We start from the raw sequence: 18,440 nt of genomic DNA on the forward strand, positions 1-18,440 counted from the left end.
GCTCCATGTTTTAAAACCCGAGGAATATCGTGGCAGGACCCTAAATGTAGGTTATAAGTGGCATTTTAATATGTGTCATTTTACCAGAAATGTTTGCAACTCTTGTCATCAGCATCTGGTCCCAGAGTCATCATCAGGTGTGCTTTTCCTTTTGAAGGGAAGTCAATTGCATTTGGTATGGTCAGAAAGCACATACAATGGATTTTCATTTGTGTGTGATAAAATTAATATGATCACTAATTACTGCATCCTGTATTTCCAGTGTGTTATTAAAAAGTCAAGAGAACATCAAAAAATTGCTCAATATACATGGCTTACTGACCTTTTGTGTACATAGCAAACTGGAATACAAAAAAATCTGATTGTTGTGAGCCAGAAAAGATGGGTGAGATTGAGAAACAGCAGAAGAGGAGGGAGTGAAAGTCACCCCTTGAGAAAAGGGAGGAAGGTAGAAATAGCCTTCCTTGCTGTTGCTATAACTGCATTTATGTTTTCAATCTTTTGTTCTCATCAGCCATCCTTTGATAGGTAAAGAAACATAGAATGAGGTTGGGGAAGACACTCCCACAGAGTGCTCTTTGTAAGTCAGAGTGTGGGCATTGAGACAGTCCTTCCAGTCATTCCTCCAAATCTGATTTCCTGCTACCTGGGCAGTTCTGGCAGTAGAACAATAAAGCAGGATGGGAAGATTGAGAACAGCAGCAGGGCAGGCATGGAGGGAAGACTGAACACCAGAGGGTGTGTGGAGGACACTTTCTTGGTTGTTGGCTCCCAGTTGAGATTATCTTTGTAAAAAGCTATTGCTTTGCATTTTAAAGCATTTTCTTTTTATTTTTTATTAGAGTGTAGTCGATTTACAGTGTCATGCCAATTTCTGCTGTAATGTAACCCAATCATACATATATATGTGTATATATATATATATATATATATATATATATATATATATATATTCCCTTTCTTGTGTTATCTTCCATCATGGTCTATCCCACGAAACTGGATACAGTTTTCTTGCTGTACAGTAGAAACTCATTCATTCTAAAGCATTTTGAAAACAAATGGATAATAATTTTGCTGAGGCTGCACTCAAAATAATCAAATAAACCACCATTGAGGACCGTTTGGTTTTCACATGCTTAAGAGTAGTTCCTCTGCTTACCTTAGTCATTCCGAAAGAACAGTAGCTGACTATTCTGAGAGCAGATGTGGAATCAAGCGAAACCTGTGTACTCTATACATGGGACTGTAGAGTGCATCAGGGTATGTACTCTAGAGTATATCCGAGTCCAGCATGCTTATTTTCAGGTGAGGATATTGTGGCCGGTACATCAGTATAGGATTGTTTGTGACAAAAGCAGCACTTAATCCCTAGATTCTGGATCCTCAGAGGCCACATGTCTTTTTACTCCTTTAAAAACAGCTCTGTCTGTGTTATACGATTTCGTTGGGCTTCGGTGGGGAGTGACCCCCTTTATTCCTTGGGTTTGATTCCATCTCATGTAATTTCCCTATGCCCATCGCCATCCTGCCCAATTGCACTCACTGAAGAAACAAGTCTCAGTCTTGGGTCTTTCCCAAAGACATCTGATCACATCAGCACCAGGACTGCATCCTCTTGGAGCCTTCCCAAGGAAGACTTTGTCCGACCAAGCTACAGCAGTGCCGTTTCCAAGGCATTAGGAGAAGCTGGGTGGCCATCTGTTCTTGATTTATTTTCAATCCTGGATTATATTTCTTTTCAGATTACTTTTCAGTTCACCTTTAAAGAGCCTTCCTTTTCATGTGAATCATCTGTCCTATTGATGGTAATGATTCAAAGAGTTATTAGGTAATGGTTTAAAAAGTGATACGTATTTTTAAATTCTGGAGCAGACATCTTGTGTGAGTATTACAGTAACCTTTCAGAAGTTTGTTTTTGCTGCTGTTTCACCTTTACATCATGATTCTACACCAGGCCTGTTTCTTTCATTGAACCCTGCTCTGTTAAGGAAGTAGATTTATTTTGGAAATGCTAGTCAAAATGTTTTTGAGCTTTGAAGAGACCAGCGGTTTTCTTTTCATATCTCAGTTCCTGAATAGTTGTAGGTGGTCTTCTCTTTCTGGAGCCCCTTCCAGCCTGAAGCCCTTTATCCGTGTACTGTGTATGGGAGGGCTTCCATGGACTGTGCTCATCTCTCACTGAATGTACGAAGATGAGAAAAAGACAGGAGTGAAGCATTAGGGGCTTTGGTAAACTGGGTATCAGGCTCTCCTTGGAAGACAGTCACATGTGAATGAGAGGTCATCATCCTCCAGTTGTTTATTGTCTCTTCACGTCGTGCACACAGATATGGCGGTTCTGATCAGACTTGGGGGTCTCCCTCTGCTGTCTCCGCTCTGCTCTTGCTTACATGATAGTGTGCCCATTACTTAGGTTACTTATGTTTTTCATCTGTAAAAGTGTATCTCATTTGCTTCCAATTAACCAATATATAGGAAAACACCCTACACAGTGTTCAGTTGTGTCTTTTGTATTGCAAGACGTCTCTGGTCACTTAGTCATGACCCTTTAAGAATGGCGTTGACTCCTGATCAGTACAGGTATGAACTTCAAGGGTCTACTTCTTCATGGATGTTTTTTTCAGTAGTACATACCACCTTACTACCCAGTCCATGGTTGAATCCATGGGTACAAAACCACAGATATAGGGGGTTCTTGTTGTGGCGCAGAAGAAACAAATCCAACTAGTATCCATGAGGATACGGGTTCAATCCCTGGCCTCACTCAGTGAGTAGGGCGTCTCGAGTTGCTGTGAGCTGTGGTGTGGGTCATAGACATGGCTTGGATCCTGCTTTGCTGTGGTTGTGGAGAAGGCCAGCAGCTATAGCTGCAGCTCTCATCCGACCCCTAGCCTGGGAACATACATATACTGTGGGTGTGGCCCTAAAAAGCAAAGATAAATTAATTTAAAAAAAAAAACATAGATATAGTGGAGCATTGTATCCACTGGCTTGTAGTGCATGATTAAATTGATAATCCAGCATAAAGTAGCCCTTTCTGACCTGAACTTCAAGGAAATCCAGTTTTTTTCTAGCTTTAATAATAATGCTTTATGGCTTATTTATAATTTAATTGTGGTAGGGCATACATGAGAAGAAACACATACACAATTAAATACACAATGAAAGATAATATGTAGTTTGGTCAAATGAGTCCTGTGTGGATTTCACTGTATATTTTGACATAAATTTGCTAACTTTTAACTTGAGTATAAGTTGAATGGTTTTTTTTTCTTTTCTCATTCAAAATTATATATAAATAACCAATTGAAATCACAATACTTTACCAAACTAGGCAACATCATTTCCTGTACTTGGTAGAATATGTGTCTCAAGATTCTTTTCTCTTTATAATTCTCTGCCCACCTTCCCTTCTCCCTACATTCCACATTAAGGTTTAATTCTTAAATTTCTCTGAATTTTGAAGAAATGTCCAGATTTTTTTCTACAACACATGTTTTGGCTTTCTGAATATTGTGCACTAATGAAAATTTCCTGTGCATCTGTAGTAAATAAACCTTTGAATTGCTAATTGTTTCAAATTAGCCCCCTAGATCTTCAGCAGCTGTCTTGATGGCATTTTCAACCCACAAATTTAGTCTGTTTATTGCTGGGACTTTAATCATCAGCCATACACACAGGCAGGAAGGTCAGATGGCCTTGCAGACCGAGCGGTGGCCACATCTTTATATGTTGTAGCCTCCACAGGGGGTAGCTCATCCTTTAGCTTCTCCAGACACCTTGTGCTCCTCAGCCTGGGATGCTGTAAGAGGCCACCACAAACTGGGTGGCTTAAACAATCAATTTTCTCACCCTGGAGGCTGAATGCCTGGAAGTCCATGACCACATGCCAGCAGAGTTGGGTTTTAGTGAGACCTCTCACCTCAGCTTACAAACCAGCTGCCTTCTTGCTGTGTTGTCACAAGACATTTCCTCTGTGCATATACTTTAAAAAAACTTGTTTTTTATTAAAATATATTTGATTAGCAGTGTTCTGTCCTTTTCTACTGTGCAGCAAAGTGACCCAGTCATATATATATATATATATATATACACACACACACACATTCTTTTCTCATACTGTTGCTGTCTTCTTCTTAAAAGGACACCATCCCTATTGGATTAGGGCTCCACTCTTATAATCTCATTGAACTTTAATTACCTCCTTGATGGCCCTATTTTCAAATACAGTCACATTGGGGGTTAGGGCATCACCATATCAGTTTGGGGGGCACAGTTCATACACAGTTTAAGGATGAAACTACATCTTCCATTTGACCCTTCAACATCACTCTTCCCTTCCCTCCACAAGCTTTCTGCTCTGGGATACAGATTGCCATGGGCTCCAGGTCCTCTGGCCTCTGCTGGGGCTCAGCCAGCAGGAAGCATAGCCAAAAATGGGAAAGAGGGAGGAAGAGACCAGGGTCTAAGCACATATTCTCCTGGTTCCTTCTTTGTAGGGCCACCATGGGTTGGTGTGTTCCCTGGAGTTTTCAACTCCTATTAGCCTGTCTCAGTGTCTCCCTTCTCCCGGGCTCCCTTCAGGCCTAGGGGTGGAGGTGGGGGCAGTTACTGGCCCTATACCATACTTTGGAGTTTGCCTCAACTATGCCCAGTTGTAATATAATTCCCTCAAATTATCCGTGAGGACATCACCTCTGTCTGGAAGGGACATTTTCTAGGCAGCAGTGACCCAACTGTCCTGTCAACCAGTTTGGGTTTCTTTGAACCCAGTGGATCTCTAAAGGACCCATAGTAGTGTCATTTTTCCTCCATAGTGTTGTCATCTGTGGACACACCAGAATAGAATGACTTGTGGTCATGCTTCTGAGGGAACCCTTGTCAGGTTGGAATTTCTGGAGGGAATTTTGCATCAGAACCCATGTTCTTCCCCAAGAGGACACTCAGGACCATGCATGCATCTTTTCTTATCATTCTAATTCTGCCTTCACGTCTGGAGAGGACATGGAGACTGGTCTGTTCTTAGATCCTCTTGCCAAGCTTCACTGAATACACTGGGAATTTGGCCAAAAACAGTACAGCCACCACCAAACCACTTTTTGCCCAAAAGAAGACTGTTGTAAGGGCTAAAGGCTATGGCCTTAGCTCGACCTTGATTTCAGCTTTAGCTCTGGCATTAGTGAGCATTTCCTTAGCCTCAGTTTGCTCATCTATAAAATAATGATATACACTTGAATGATGCAGGATAATGTTTGTACAGTGCTTGGTGCATGGTAAGTTTCTCTAGATGCTAGCTTCTGTGGTTTTTTGTGCACAATGAACCTTCAATGTGTAAAATTCCACTTGATCATAAAGTAAAAATTATAAGAATTGGCCCTGCATTTTCCTCCTTAATAGAGACATAAATGTGTTTGTTTCTGTTTATAAAAATCGTACATGGTCATGAAGTATTGATATAAAAAGAAAAGAAAATCCTTTCCTAATCTTAGCAAACAGAAAAAGTTCTGTTACATTGTCACGTTATGGTAGCTTTAAGTATATAACTGTACTGTACTTAAAAGCCACTGTGTGTACACACATGCACTTTTTCTAAACTGGGACTATACTGTATCATTTTATATCCCACATTTGTTATTGCATCATGAACATAAAAGTACCTTCTGAATACTGTCTTTTTAAATATTCTTTAAAAATTGAATACATTTTTAAAGATCTTTTCGTCGAGGTTTATACACAAGCACAGAGTCATAATTTTACATAGACATGTAAATGCAATTGTGCCATATGTGCTTTTTCATCATTTTGTGGCTTTTACTCTGATACCATGCTGTTTATACCAGGTTGGTTTTTGCATTATCTCATGTGTTCTGTTTAGGCTATGATGTGACCGTGCTTTTTGCCAGCACCGCAGCCCCTCAGTGTTGATGTGAGAAACAGGGCATGTATCGGAGATGAAATGGAACCTTTTTATTCTTCTTTGGCTGCAGTGTCCTGTGTCTGCAGTATGCACGTGTATCAGTCACCAGAGTTTCTCAATCTAGCCATCCACAACTTAGTGAGCAGTAATTCCCTCTAGAGAATTTGAAGCATTGAATAGAGTCCTTAGTTTATGATGCTCAGTGATTTTTGCATCCTTCTCTATGCTTCATGAATATTTGGATGGGAATCTGAAGGATGGTAAACTAGGTCCAGCTGTCTAGTGGTAGTAACATCCAGAAGTTCCCCTCTCTCTTCATGAATTTTTCCCATTCCTGTGTAATCATATTGCATTTTTCCACATTGAAGAACAAAAAGAAATCTGTACTCAGGTCAAGTCGAATCCTGTTGTAAATATTCCTTTCCTTGAGGATTCAAGGTCAAGCAGAGTTTATCAAAGATACTCTAGATTCTTTTTCGTCTCTTTCCTTGGCTCTTTTTTCCAGAAATTCCAGAACAACATCCCAAATACTTTTTCCTCCACCCGAGACCAGAAAAGTTATGGCCTAGAAAGAAGAAAAGAAGTTGAGCCATTATTAGCTTTGTGTCTTTAGTTCTCACTTCCTAATTAAAAAATTATAGATTTGGCCTAGGTGTCCTAGTCTGCCTTGTAGTTTTAAAATGGTAAAATTTCTGAGGAATTCAGCTACAGCTGTTTTGAGAGAGACTCTTAAATTTGGCTTATTTCTCTCTTATCTCCTGAAGAGCTCATCTTCTAGAGCAAAATAGTCAATATGCTTCAATACATCTATATTCTACTTTGCTCCTTCTCCTTGATTATTTTTTGACCTTAGGAAAGTCTTTGAGTTGATGCTACCTTTTGACATAAAGGATGTAAGAAAGACTTCTTGGATCTGGTTGAAGAGGATATCCATAGTCAAATATGTTTGGGAAGAACTTCATATCAGGGCCCTCTTTTAAGAGTTTTGCAAGGAATAGTCCCTCACTAAAGACTCTTAGAAGTTCTGTAATAAGGGAACCTGTTTAATTTTGCTTAATTCAAAGTCTCCTGAATATATGTGATCTTGATATCCTTTAATTTTATTTATTTATTTATTTTGCTTTGTAGGGCCGCACCCAGAATATATGGAAGTTCCCAGGCTAGGGGTCGAATCAGAGCTATAGCTGTTGGTCTACGCCACAGCTCACAGCAACACCTCGGATCCCCAGCCCACTGAGCGAGGCCAGGGATCGAACCCACAACCTCATGGTTCCTAGTGGGATTCGTTTCCGCTGCACCATGACCGGAGCTCCACTGTCCTTTTATTTTTGGCAGCATCTGTTAATTAAACCATCCTCATAATTAATTCCCCAGCCAGAGAGGGGACCTGGTAGGCACAGCTCTGGAAGGAAGAACATAGCCCCAGATTCTGCCTCTGACTAATGATGTGATTTCAGGACAAATATATTACCTCTGAACCTCTCATTGCTCACCTGTCAGATGAGAGTAGGAAATAGCACCCGCTTTGTGTGGATGAAGATTTATAGGGATATCATGTGACATTAGTAGTTATTCCAACTCTGAGGTCTGGCTGTCTGGATTCAAGTTTTGTCCATCCACTTACTGGTTTGTCACCTTAGAAACCTTACCTCTGAACATCATTTCTTTTATCTGTACAGTGGGGACACAAATAGTGCCATTCTTACCACGCTGTTGGAGGAATTCATTCTAATTCATGTAAACCTTTGGAATTGTGCTTGGTCCACACCAAGTACCTAAGAGATGTTAGCCGTTATCACCATCATCATTGGTGGTCTTGTTACTTACTTCTAGGCTTTTAGCTTCTTTTTTGGGGGGGGTGTAATTGACACTTGTTTCACGTATACAACATTAATGATTCAATATTTGTATATATTTGTGAAATGATGGCCACAGTAAGTACGGTTAACATCCATTGCCAAATGTAGTTACAGCCTTTTTTCTTGTGTTGAGAAATTTTAAGATCTTCTCTTAACTTTCAAGTGTACACTATGGTTATATTAACCATCGTCGTCATGCTGTATTTGGCATCCAGATTATTTTAGTTTTGAAAAGCAGCTCATCTCAGAAAGCAACTCAGATCCAGCCTATTATAGATATAGCATTATACCCCTCCTGCAAAGCCTTGATTCAGCCGTGTTGATATTGATCTTGTCTTCATCTGGTGTATGTGAACCATGTCTTCCACCGCCTCACTTTTTCTGTTTGTACACAGGGTCGGAGAGGCCTCGGCTCTGTTTTTGTCTGGGCCTCGGGAAATGGTGGGAGGAGCAAAGACCACTGCTCCTGTGATGGCTACACCAATAGCATCTACACCATCTCCATCAGCAGTACAGCCGAAAGCGGGAAGAAGCCTTGGTACCTGGAAGAGTGTTCGTCTACACTTGCCACGACCTACAGCAGCGGAGAGTCCTATGATAAGAAAATAGTACGTGACATTTGCATTTTCTGGCATGACTGATTTATTTATCTTTCCCTTTGAAACACCAAGGGAAGACCATGCATTTGTATGCGCGAGTCATGCATGGAAATTGAGAGTCAGATTAGCTGATGACTCAGTGAGTGGAGGCATTTGTAAATGTTACCATTCTGTTACCAATTCATTGAATAGGCCTGTCTGGGTCTTACATTCCAGACTTAGACATGATTAAGCTTCAGTTGTTTTTGTTTATCTTTTTCTGGCAAAGAGTGAGTTCATTAGCATAAAATCTAAGCTTTAGTGTTACCGAAAACAAATGAATAGTTCACTTCACCTTGTGCGTGTGTCCATTCCCTTATCACTCTGTCCCCCTGCTGCCTTTGAACCTCAGCTTCAGTACTTTGGTTTCAAAGTAGGTCCAACTAATTCATTGTGACCTAAACCTGTATAAAAAGTGCTTCTCTACCACTGCAGGATCAAGTTTGCCTGGATGAGAAGCACAGTAAATAGTCCTACATGATCTGCTCTCTATGCAGATGGTAAAACAGATAAGAGTTCAGGTTGGAAGACCAGCCTGCATGGGTTTCATTCATTCTTGAACTATTTAATAACTGGACAACTTTGGATATATTACTTAGTGTTCCTATCTCAACATCCTTACCTGTATTTTGGGGGCATTTACTAATACCTAGTTCATGAAGTTATTCCAGTCATTATAAACAAATGAAAAAAAGTTTGCATACCACTTGACCCATTGGTGCTTAAGAAAGATCTCACTTTGGGGATGCCCCACACTGCATTGGACTCTAAATTTTGGACACCTTTACATTTTGCTGTTTTCCTGGTCAGGGTTTTGTAAAATGCTTTGGGATTTGTCTTTCTAAAGTGGAGGTAAGCTGCTATACTTGACGCTTTGTAGCATTTATCCAGTTTCCTGCTTTCACATCCTGTAGATTCCTTCAAGTATGGGTCATTCTGTGATGCACCCTCTGGCTTTACAGAGCTGTGGAAATGCAGGAGTTAGCATACTGCCTCCTTTGTGTAATGCTGCATCCACAACTGTCTGGTTCCTCTTGATTCCTGATTATTATAGGATTTTCATGTTTGACATCTCAGCCACTTTTTACATCTTTCAGGTTGATTTAAATAAAAACTCCCTGCCCCTATACATACCCCATACATATCCCACCTGCCCCCATCCTTCTATACTTCCTGCATAATAATTGGCTTAAAAATACGCATATAAGTTCACCTGTAGGTACCTCCATCATTCATCAGTAAACATACTCCACCATACAAAGTGAAATATAAATGGAGAAAATACAAGGATGACAAGTTTTAAAGTTTCATGGCTTTCATAATGGGAAAGTGACACTTTATGATAATTTCCCTTCATTATAGAAGTGTTTTAATCTAGAAATATCCCTTTGACCTTTCAAATTTGCTCATCTCTGAGAATTCATGTTCAAGGCCCTCTAATACTGAGTGGCATCCATCACTTCTTCATTGTAAAATCCTGATGAAAACTCTGGGATCAGAATTGTCTTCTTGAACTGAAGAATTCAAGAATTCTCTTCTTGTCTGAAGGCATCTAAAAGCAAACCTGCCATTACTTCAAAGTAAATATGTCCATTTTATGCTCTTATCTTCTATGACACTGCTGGTGTGGGGGAGGTATTCTTAAGTTCACAAATGCCTTCCTTAAGAGAGGCTTATAATGCAGTGGACAGGATATCAAGGAAGAAGGAAATGTTGCCTAGACCCCAGATGGAAGAGTGCAGTGTGGAGGGATGGACCTCAAAAGCACTTCTGTGAAATTTTCTCCTTACACTTGATCTTCCTGATCTTCTTTCATCACCATTAACTATGATTATGCTGTAGCTCCTATGGCCCCCATGACTTTTCACTTCTCTCTGCCTTTTGCTTAACTTTTCTCATTTCGATGGCAGCAATGAGTAATTTTTCTCTAGCCAGCTCTCAGATGCTCTTATTTTGTCTGCATTTCCAAATTAACCTTCAGTTGGAGAGGAAAGGCAGTAGCTTTTCAAACTATAATCTGCAGCTGCAGACTGACCATTCAGTGGCTACATGACCTCCATGATGTCTTGGTTTACTCATCTATAAATTGGGAGTAAAACTGGAACCAGTAGCCCCAATTTTCATGAAGGTAAAAGGATACTGAGCATAAATACTTACCCTGTGCCTGTGGCAATAAGCCCCTTAGTTAAGTGGCTGACGTTGTTCCCTAAGTCAGTGTCAATTTATGCATCATGGGAGCTCAGGCGCCTCCTTTCTCCAGCTGTTGTTAACAGAGGTGTTTGTCATACCTTCATTTTTCCAATGTATATAACCACGATGTGTTCCCCCACCTTGTAAAGAAAGGCACTTTGATAGTGAACATGTTAACAACTGCAACATCCAGCTGCCCCTTTTCCTTCTAGATGTCAGAATGACAAATAATCCTGCTCTGAGCTTGGGACCTTTTCTTCACCAGGCTTTGAACCAGATACCTGTGGTCCCTGGGAGATGCCCACATCCTGTTAGTGGCATCCATGATTGAGTGTTACAGGAACAGCAGTGTCTCTGTTTGTTGTGGGGCTCCCCTCCCTAGGCCTTCCATTTCCTTTTGTCATTGGCAGCTTCTCCAGAAGAGCGCAGTTTCATTCTTCATTTGTGGAGCACCTTTGTGAGTTGAACAGAGGCAGGTGCTGAGGATCCAAGAGAGACGAAAGATCTCGCTGCCTCTGGGAAAGCACTTTGGTTAAATAAATTTTATTTGTACTTCTCATGGTATACAAGTAGGCAGAAGACCTTGCCCTGAGTTGCATAACATAGCCACATCTCCATCCTTTAGTTTCCCACTGCCACTGTCCGTACAGTCATGGACCTTAGTAATCCACTCAGGCTTTAATAGATTCAGAACAGTGGTGGACGTGTACCTAATTACAGCAAGTGAAGCATTCCAGAATATCTCTCTCTCTCTCTCTCTCTCTCTCTCTCTCTCACACACACACACACACACACACACACACACACACACACACACTTTTTAGGGCTGCACCCTCAGCAATATGGAAGTTTCCAGGCTATGGGTCAAATTGGAACTGTAGCTGCTGGCCTGCACTTCAACCACAGCAACGTGAGATCCTAACTGTGTCTGCAACCTACACCAAAGCTCACAGCAACACTGGATCCTTTAACCCACTGAGAGAGGCTAGGGATCGAACCTGCATCCTCATGGATCCTAGTCGGTTTTGTTTCCGCTGAGCCATGACTGGAAAGCAATTTCAATCTTTGAATTTACTACATTTACTTTGATTTATATTTTGATGACAGTATATTCAATTGTATACACTCTGAATACAACAAACACTTTTTTTCATAGTCCTAAAGGTCAGCGTTGTCCTGTAGAATTTTCTGCTGGAGTGGAGTGGAGATGTTCTACATTTGTGCTGCCATAACAGTAGTCATTGGACACACATGGCTGTTGAACATGTGAAACATTGCTAGTGCAGCTGAAGGATTTTACTTTAATTTTTATGATATTTGAACTGATATGAATTTAAGTATGCTAACTAGCAGTGATTATATTGAATAGCACATTTACGTTTTCATGGCTTACTAATTTTGAATTTCATGCCTTTTGACCTTTTCCTAACACCCTCAGACAGTGCTCACCTAGACACTCTGCCAGTCTGAGGTGCTCATTGCTATGGGCCCAGCATTAAGCTGCCCAAGGTTGTTATGCATTTTGTGTGATTTCAAGCCAGGACCCTCTCATTTGAGAAGTGTCATCCAGAAGGAACACTCTTTCCCCAGAAACCACTTCATTTCTGTCTCTTTTCAGGTTGCCTCTCAGGGAGGCTATTTTTCCTCACCTTCCCCTAAAAGATTGACCCTCCCTTCCTTGACTTTCTGCTCTTTTATCCTGTTTAGTTTTCTCTCTAGTGTCTTGTGAGCCACTGAAGATAATGTTAGACATTTGCTTATGGACTGGCCATGCTCCATGCTAGAATGGAAACTACTTGAGGTTTGAAGAATTGACCAGAGGAACTTAATTAATGTTCAGGCAAAAATGACTCTCAGGGAGTTTCTGTTGTGGCTCAGCAGGTTCTGGACCTGACTAGTATCCATGAAGACATGGGTTCGATCCCTGGCCCCCCTCAGTGGGTTAAGGAACTGGCATTGCTGTGAGCTGTGGTGTAGATCACAGATGCAGCTTGGATCCTGAGTTGCTGTGGCTGTGGTATAGGACAGCAGCTGCAGCCCTGATTCGATTCCTAACCTGGGAACTTATATGCTGCAGGTGCAGCCCTGAAAAGCAAAAAAAAAAAAAAAAAAAAATTGCAAAACAAACCTCTCAGACATCAAGAGAGATGGAAGCCTCATGAGGTGTTGATACAGTCATATAAGGCAGATGGGTGCTCGCTCTCTTTCAGAAAAGCTCCTTCTACTGGTAGGTTGGGAAAGCAAAGGATGTTTGACAATATATTTTGCTCAGGGACGTCACCTGTAGGAATCTTGCTAGGAGATAAAGTGTACATCCATCCCTTCTTAGAGTCAAGAAGCCTTAAATATCCTGCCTTTATATAATCCTTCACTACCTCCTGGATTTTTCCCAAGTTCTTTTGTAGCAATAAAGCCATTCATCCCCAATCCCTCCCATCATTAAATTATCTCCTTCTTTGGGGACTAGTTCACCCTTTGCCTTTTTTTCCTCTAGTAATTTGTCTCAGTGATTGGAAAATGGGGTCCATCGTATTCCTCCTAGGAGGGGTGTTGGGAGCCAAAGATTTCAAGAATAGATGCTCTCCTCAGCCTTCTTCTGATGTCATATTATTTATTTGTGTTCAAAACAAACTTGCTGCCTGAGGTATCTCAGGGTTGGCCTGAAAGACTAATTCCACGTGGAGGAATTACCTTATTGCTTTTAATGTTCCTTTTTTTTCTATTCTTTTTTTTTACTTTATTTTTTTATTATTCAAATGCATCTATCACATCTGTAGTTGTTAAGCAGCTACACATTTCCTTCTGCCGAAAGTTCCCTCTCCTACTACTCAATTCATGGTTTAGACACAGTCGTTGCTATCTTCTCTGTTTTTCCTTTTGATTTGGAAACCGACATAATGTTTCATGAGTTAAAGACTAGCACATCCAGATGTGTTTGGTTTGTATGGCAGTTTCATCCATATTCTCTTGAGAATGTTAAAAAGAAGGAAGGAAAGTTTACTCCTGAGAAGTTCTGATTCTGACTGTGGCCTGAAGAAGAGTGGCGGTACTCACTGGCTGGGGCTGGATCCCAAGGCCAGTTCCACCATGATTGCTGGTGATGGTCTCAAACCTGCCCCCTTTGCTGTCATGGTGACCACACTCTGTAGCTAGGCTTTTCATTTTGCTGCCATTTCAGGATTTAATACTTCACCATTTGCCAGCACTTTAGTGGCTGTGTGTCCTTGGGCTTAGGAGTCTTTCTAAGCTTCTCTTTCCTTAGTTAATAAATAGTATATCTTCCTTGCAGAGATCACATGTAGTTTTACATACATGAACATGTGCACACACGTGCACACTTATTGTTCATTGCCTACCTCTTTGCAATTTGCTGGTGGTTTTAGAAGTCATGCATCTGGTGGTAACAACAACTAGTAGTAAGAGGAATGGTTATGCTTTAGGTCCTAGACTGTATATAAGCATATAGATGTATAATTTTTATAGGCCGTTTATAAGTTTGTATTAGTCTTATTTGGAGAGTCAATAAAGAAGTGACCTTAAAGTGTTTTTTAATCAGTGGGTGAGTTTAAAAGTCTGGAATAAAATGAGCATGAAAGAGCTTGACACTAGCCATTCAACTTAACAAGTAAATATTGTTACACTTGCTCTGTACACAGCACTGAGCTGAACATTATCGAGATGCAAATTATGATATAAGATGGGATCCTATCCTTTCGTGGCAGCAATCTCATATTTGTAAAATCTTATGTGGGCATTTCACAGTTGCAGTTTCTCATAGCAACGTTGGGAGTGGAATTTTGTGTGGCCTTGTCAGTCATGATTGAATTGCACACCCGTCTTTGTGACTTCCATGAACACAGAAAGCATTTGTTGGTCCTCAGTTCCTTTTGATTTTGCTGTGCTTAATAAATCCACTTCTAACATTTAAGATCTAGTTTCTGCACTTACCCTCCATAGCTGTGTCTGAAACAGGTTTTTTGTTGTTTGTTTTAGGCATATTTCTAATCTAAGTCAAAATCAACACCAGGAACAAATGCAACCTAACAGACAGTAGAATCATTTCATGTTTTCAAAAGATCTGGTCACTTTCTCTTTTAACAGATATGAGACAGTATGGCACCCTCAAAATAAAACACATCACAGGGTATCAGGGAGATAGAAACTCTTAACCCTGGGCTTGTTGTAAAGACTTGTCATTTATGGCCATAGTCATGCTGAACTGAGATTCCCTGGAGAATGACATCAACAGGCTAGAATAAAAGATCCAATCAGCCCAAGCAATGAAATGTGAAATATTAGGAAATAGGAGCTTAGAATGAAAAAAAGTGATGGTTCTTCGAAAAGGAAGCCTGACTTGACCGCAGCAATACCCACCCCTTCTCCCCAAAGAAAAGAAGACATCCCTAACTTTGTGGCGTCCAAAAAGACATCTGCGACCCATCCTGGGACAGGCTGAAAATCTAATTTGCTGATCAAGACAGCTTTGATCTGGCATGGGGGGGCCTGGTGTCATCTCCCATTTCCTTCACTCTGAAGGACAGAAATGATATTTTCTTGAGCAATCTGAGAAGTTCTGTGGAGAAAAAATTCTGTTTCTGATTTGGGTAGCGAATGTAGGGAATTTGGAGTGTGCAGGATGCGCCAGCGGGACCGAAACCAAATTCTGAGACGTTCTTTAAAAGGGAATCTAAACTTAAAGTGCTTTATTGTTCTGTTTTCACATATCAAATCTCTGAGCTCCCAGCCCCATGATGTGGGCTGGCTATTGAATGCAACTTTTCTTTTAAATTACACTGTCAGGTCTTGTATGCATGTGCTGTGATTAATGGGATTACTCCCATGTGGTTCCAGTTTGGGGAGCATCATTTTTCTTCAAGATTGCATGCTCCTTGGTGGTCGTTGCCATTTCTTTTTAAAGATGGACGTAAAATTTCCTGATACTGTGACTTCTCTTAATGATGAAAACCCTGCCTTAGATCTTTCTGGTAATTTACACCTAAATATCTCCGCCACTGACAGTAACTTCCTCTTGAAATGACCCAGCTGGAATTTCCACTTAAAGCTGGATGAGAAAGGAGTGGAGGATGTTTTTGTTTCTTTTCTCTCCTTTCCTTTTAACCTCTTCCCTCTCCATCACCTTCCCACTTCACTCCCCTCCTCTGACTCAAGTTTCATTTAGTTAAAGTGATTGGAAAAAATAAAATAAAATAAAAGGGCAACGATGATGATGTGCAATTCCACAAGGTAGCCTTCATTAATAGCATTTAACACAATTGGTGTTTATGTATAAAATACTAAGTAGTTATTTAGTTAAGTAGTGTATCTGTCTGCTGACTATTCGAATGGAGCATAATGGTAGGGCAAACCTAACATCGTAACATTTTTATTGTTCAAGTTTGAGATTTGCTGGAGGTGGTTATTTATTAGACTCCAAAATGCTACACACACTTGGAGTGTTTATTCTGGATTTGTTTCTGTGCACTGAAAGTGTCTGGTGCAGCTGAAGAATAAGCAAAGTGAGCCAAGTAGGAAAACATCATGAAAAATCTTGAATCCAGGCACAAGTCATTGAAAAAAATAAAACTTGGCAAAGGAATGTGGCTATGAGGGTGAGGTAAAATGAGAAGAATGCAGGCAAGGCCATCTCTTAACAACAGTGTATCTGGAGACCTGGAAACAGGCTGCTTCTGGGTTGTTTATGCATTGACTTAGGGACTAGACCTTTGGAAAATAAGGCTGCAAATTCACCTATAATTTCAAATGAAACAGAAATAACTTTGTTAACAATCCAGCAATCCCACCTCTGGGTATTTATCCAAAAGAATTAGAAACAGGCTATGGAAGAGATATTTGTACATACATGTTTATTGCAGCATTATTCCAAAATAACCAAGCAGTTCCAGGCGGCCCCAAAGCCCATTGACAGATGATGAATAAAGAAAATATACTGCATAATACAATAGAGTATTATGCAGCTGAAATAGGAAGAAATCCTGGCCCCTCTGCTACAAAGAATGAGCCTTGAGGAAATTGTTCTAAGTGAAATAAGCCGATCAGAAAAAAGACCAGTGTTGTATAATTCCACTTACATGAGGTGCCTAGAGCAGTGACAGTCACAGAAGCAGACAGTAGATTGGTGGTTGCCAGGGGCTGGCAGGGAGTTGCTGTGCTGGTCAAGTTTCAGTTATGTAAGATGAAATATTGCAGAGATCTGTGATTGTACAGCAATGTGCACATAATTAGCAATACTGTACTGCACATTTAAAAGTTGTTAAAAGGGCAAATACATGTTGTGTGTATTTTACACCTCCCTCCAAAAAAGGTCAAGAATTGAAAATCGGAGAAGTTTCTTTTTTTGTTGTGTGGGTTTTTTTTGTTTTTTTTTTTTCTTTTTGTCTTTTAGGGCAGCACCTGAGGCATATGGAGGTTCCCAGGCTATAGGGGTCCAGTCATAGCTGTAGCCACCAGCCTACGCCAGAGCCACAGCAACTCGGGATCCCAGCATACTCATGGATCATAGGATCATAGTCAGGTTCACTAACCGCTGAGCCACGATGGGAACTCCTGGGAAGTTTCTTAATATAGAAGTGGGTAGGGCTCTGTTTACCCAGACACCTTGCAAACATCTAGTGAGGAGGTTCAGAGAATGGCTTTGTAATCAAGTCAGTGAATCCAGAAACAACTTGCCCTGCTTGCCCAGCACACTGTCCAGCTCTTGGCCAGCGTTCAGTTTTCTGGCAGAGCGTGCCAGCCTGGTCTCCTCTCTCCGCACCACCATCTCTGTATTTTCATTCATTCTCCCACTTCTTTTGTATTAGCACCTCTATGCTGTGGTCAGTCTGCAAACATTAGACATGTCCAAAAGCATAACGAAAAGACATTGAGTACTAATGGCCTCCTGTGAAATTAAATCACCAGGATGTCAATCCAGAGCCATTACAGATTTTTTTTTTTTTTTTTTTTAGGGCCGCACCCATGTCATATGGAAGTTCCCAGGCTAGGGGTTGAATCGGTGCTACAGCTGCTGGCCTAAACCACAGCCAGAGCAACTCAGAATCCATCCAAGCCAAGTCTGCGACCTGCACCACAGCTCACGGGCAACTCTGGATCCCGACCCACTGAGCAAGGCCAGGGATCGAACCTACATCTACATGGACACCCCTCGGACTCGTCACAGCTGAGCCACAATGGGAACTCCCCATAACAGATAATTAAAGTTTCCCCTTAGACACCCTCATGTGACACTGAGGGAATTTTGTGGGAGGACTCACTTCTGAGGAGTTAGGCAGAACTTTCTTTTGGTGATGATTATATTGCTTTCCAGATCAGCTCCTCTGCATTCTTCTCTGCAAGGATGCACCTTAGAAAAGCAGGGTTTTGTTTAGTCACCTCTGTCCCCCTACACCTTTCTGTAGATTTTTCACCTCAGTTTTCTTATCCGTAAAATATGAACAATAAATTTGTCTTGATGCTTGAGAGAGATTTTCCAGTGCCTTCCAATAAGTACAGAGAGACTCCTATGCTTATCTCACAAGCCTGTACCTTACCCACAGGAGAGATGTTAGCCCCAAAGGGCAACAATGGATTCTTTTCAGGGAGAGAGGATTTTTTTTTTTTTTTTTTTGGTCTCTTTAGGACTGCACCCTTGGCATATGGAAGTGTCTAGTCTAGGGGTCAAGTCAGAGCTGTAGCTGCTGGCCTATGCCACAGCAACACCAGATCCGAGCCTCATCTGCAACCTATACTTCAGCCCACGGCAATGCCAGATCCTTAACCCACAGAGCAAGGCCAGAGATCGAACCCCCATACTCATGGATACTAGTCAGGTTTGTTTCC

The 18,440-nt window shown here is 41.0% G+C and overlaps 1 protein-coding gene across 2 annotated transcripts in view; it reads left to right on the forward strand.

Annotated features, from left to right (window-relative positions):
* PCSK5 (proprotein convertase subtilisin/kexin type 5) overlaps nucleotides 1-18,440 on the forward strand; it is a 457,211-nt gene that overhangs the window by 187,558 nt on the left and 251,213 nt on the right. For both annotated transcript variants that reach the window (XM_047767789.1, XM_047767787.1), the window contains exon 8: nucleotides 8,172-8,384. In XM_047767789.1, the coding sequence (XP_047623745.1) occupies nucleotides 8,172-8,384 (213 nt within the window). The remainder of the gene's footprint in view (nucleotides 1-8,171; nucleotides 8,385-18,440) is intronic.

This window comes from Phacochoerus africanus, chromosome 2 (genome assembly GCF_016906955.1).
Source record: "Phacochoerus africanus isolate WHEZ1 chromosome 2, ROS_Pafr_v1, whole genome shotgun sequence".
NCBI lineage: Eukaryota > Metazoa > Chordata > Mammalia > Artiodactyla > Suidae > Phacochoerus > Phacochoerus africanus.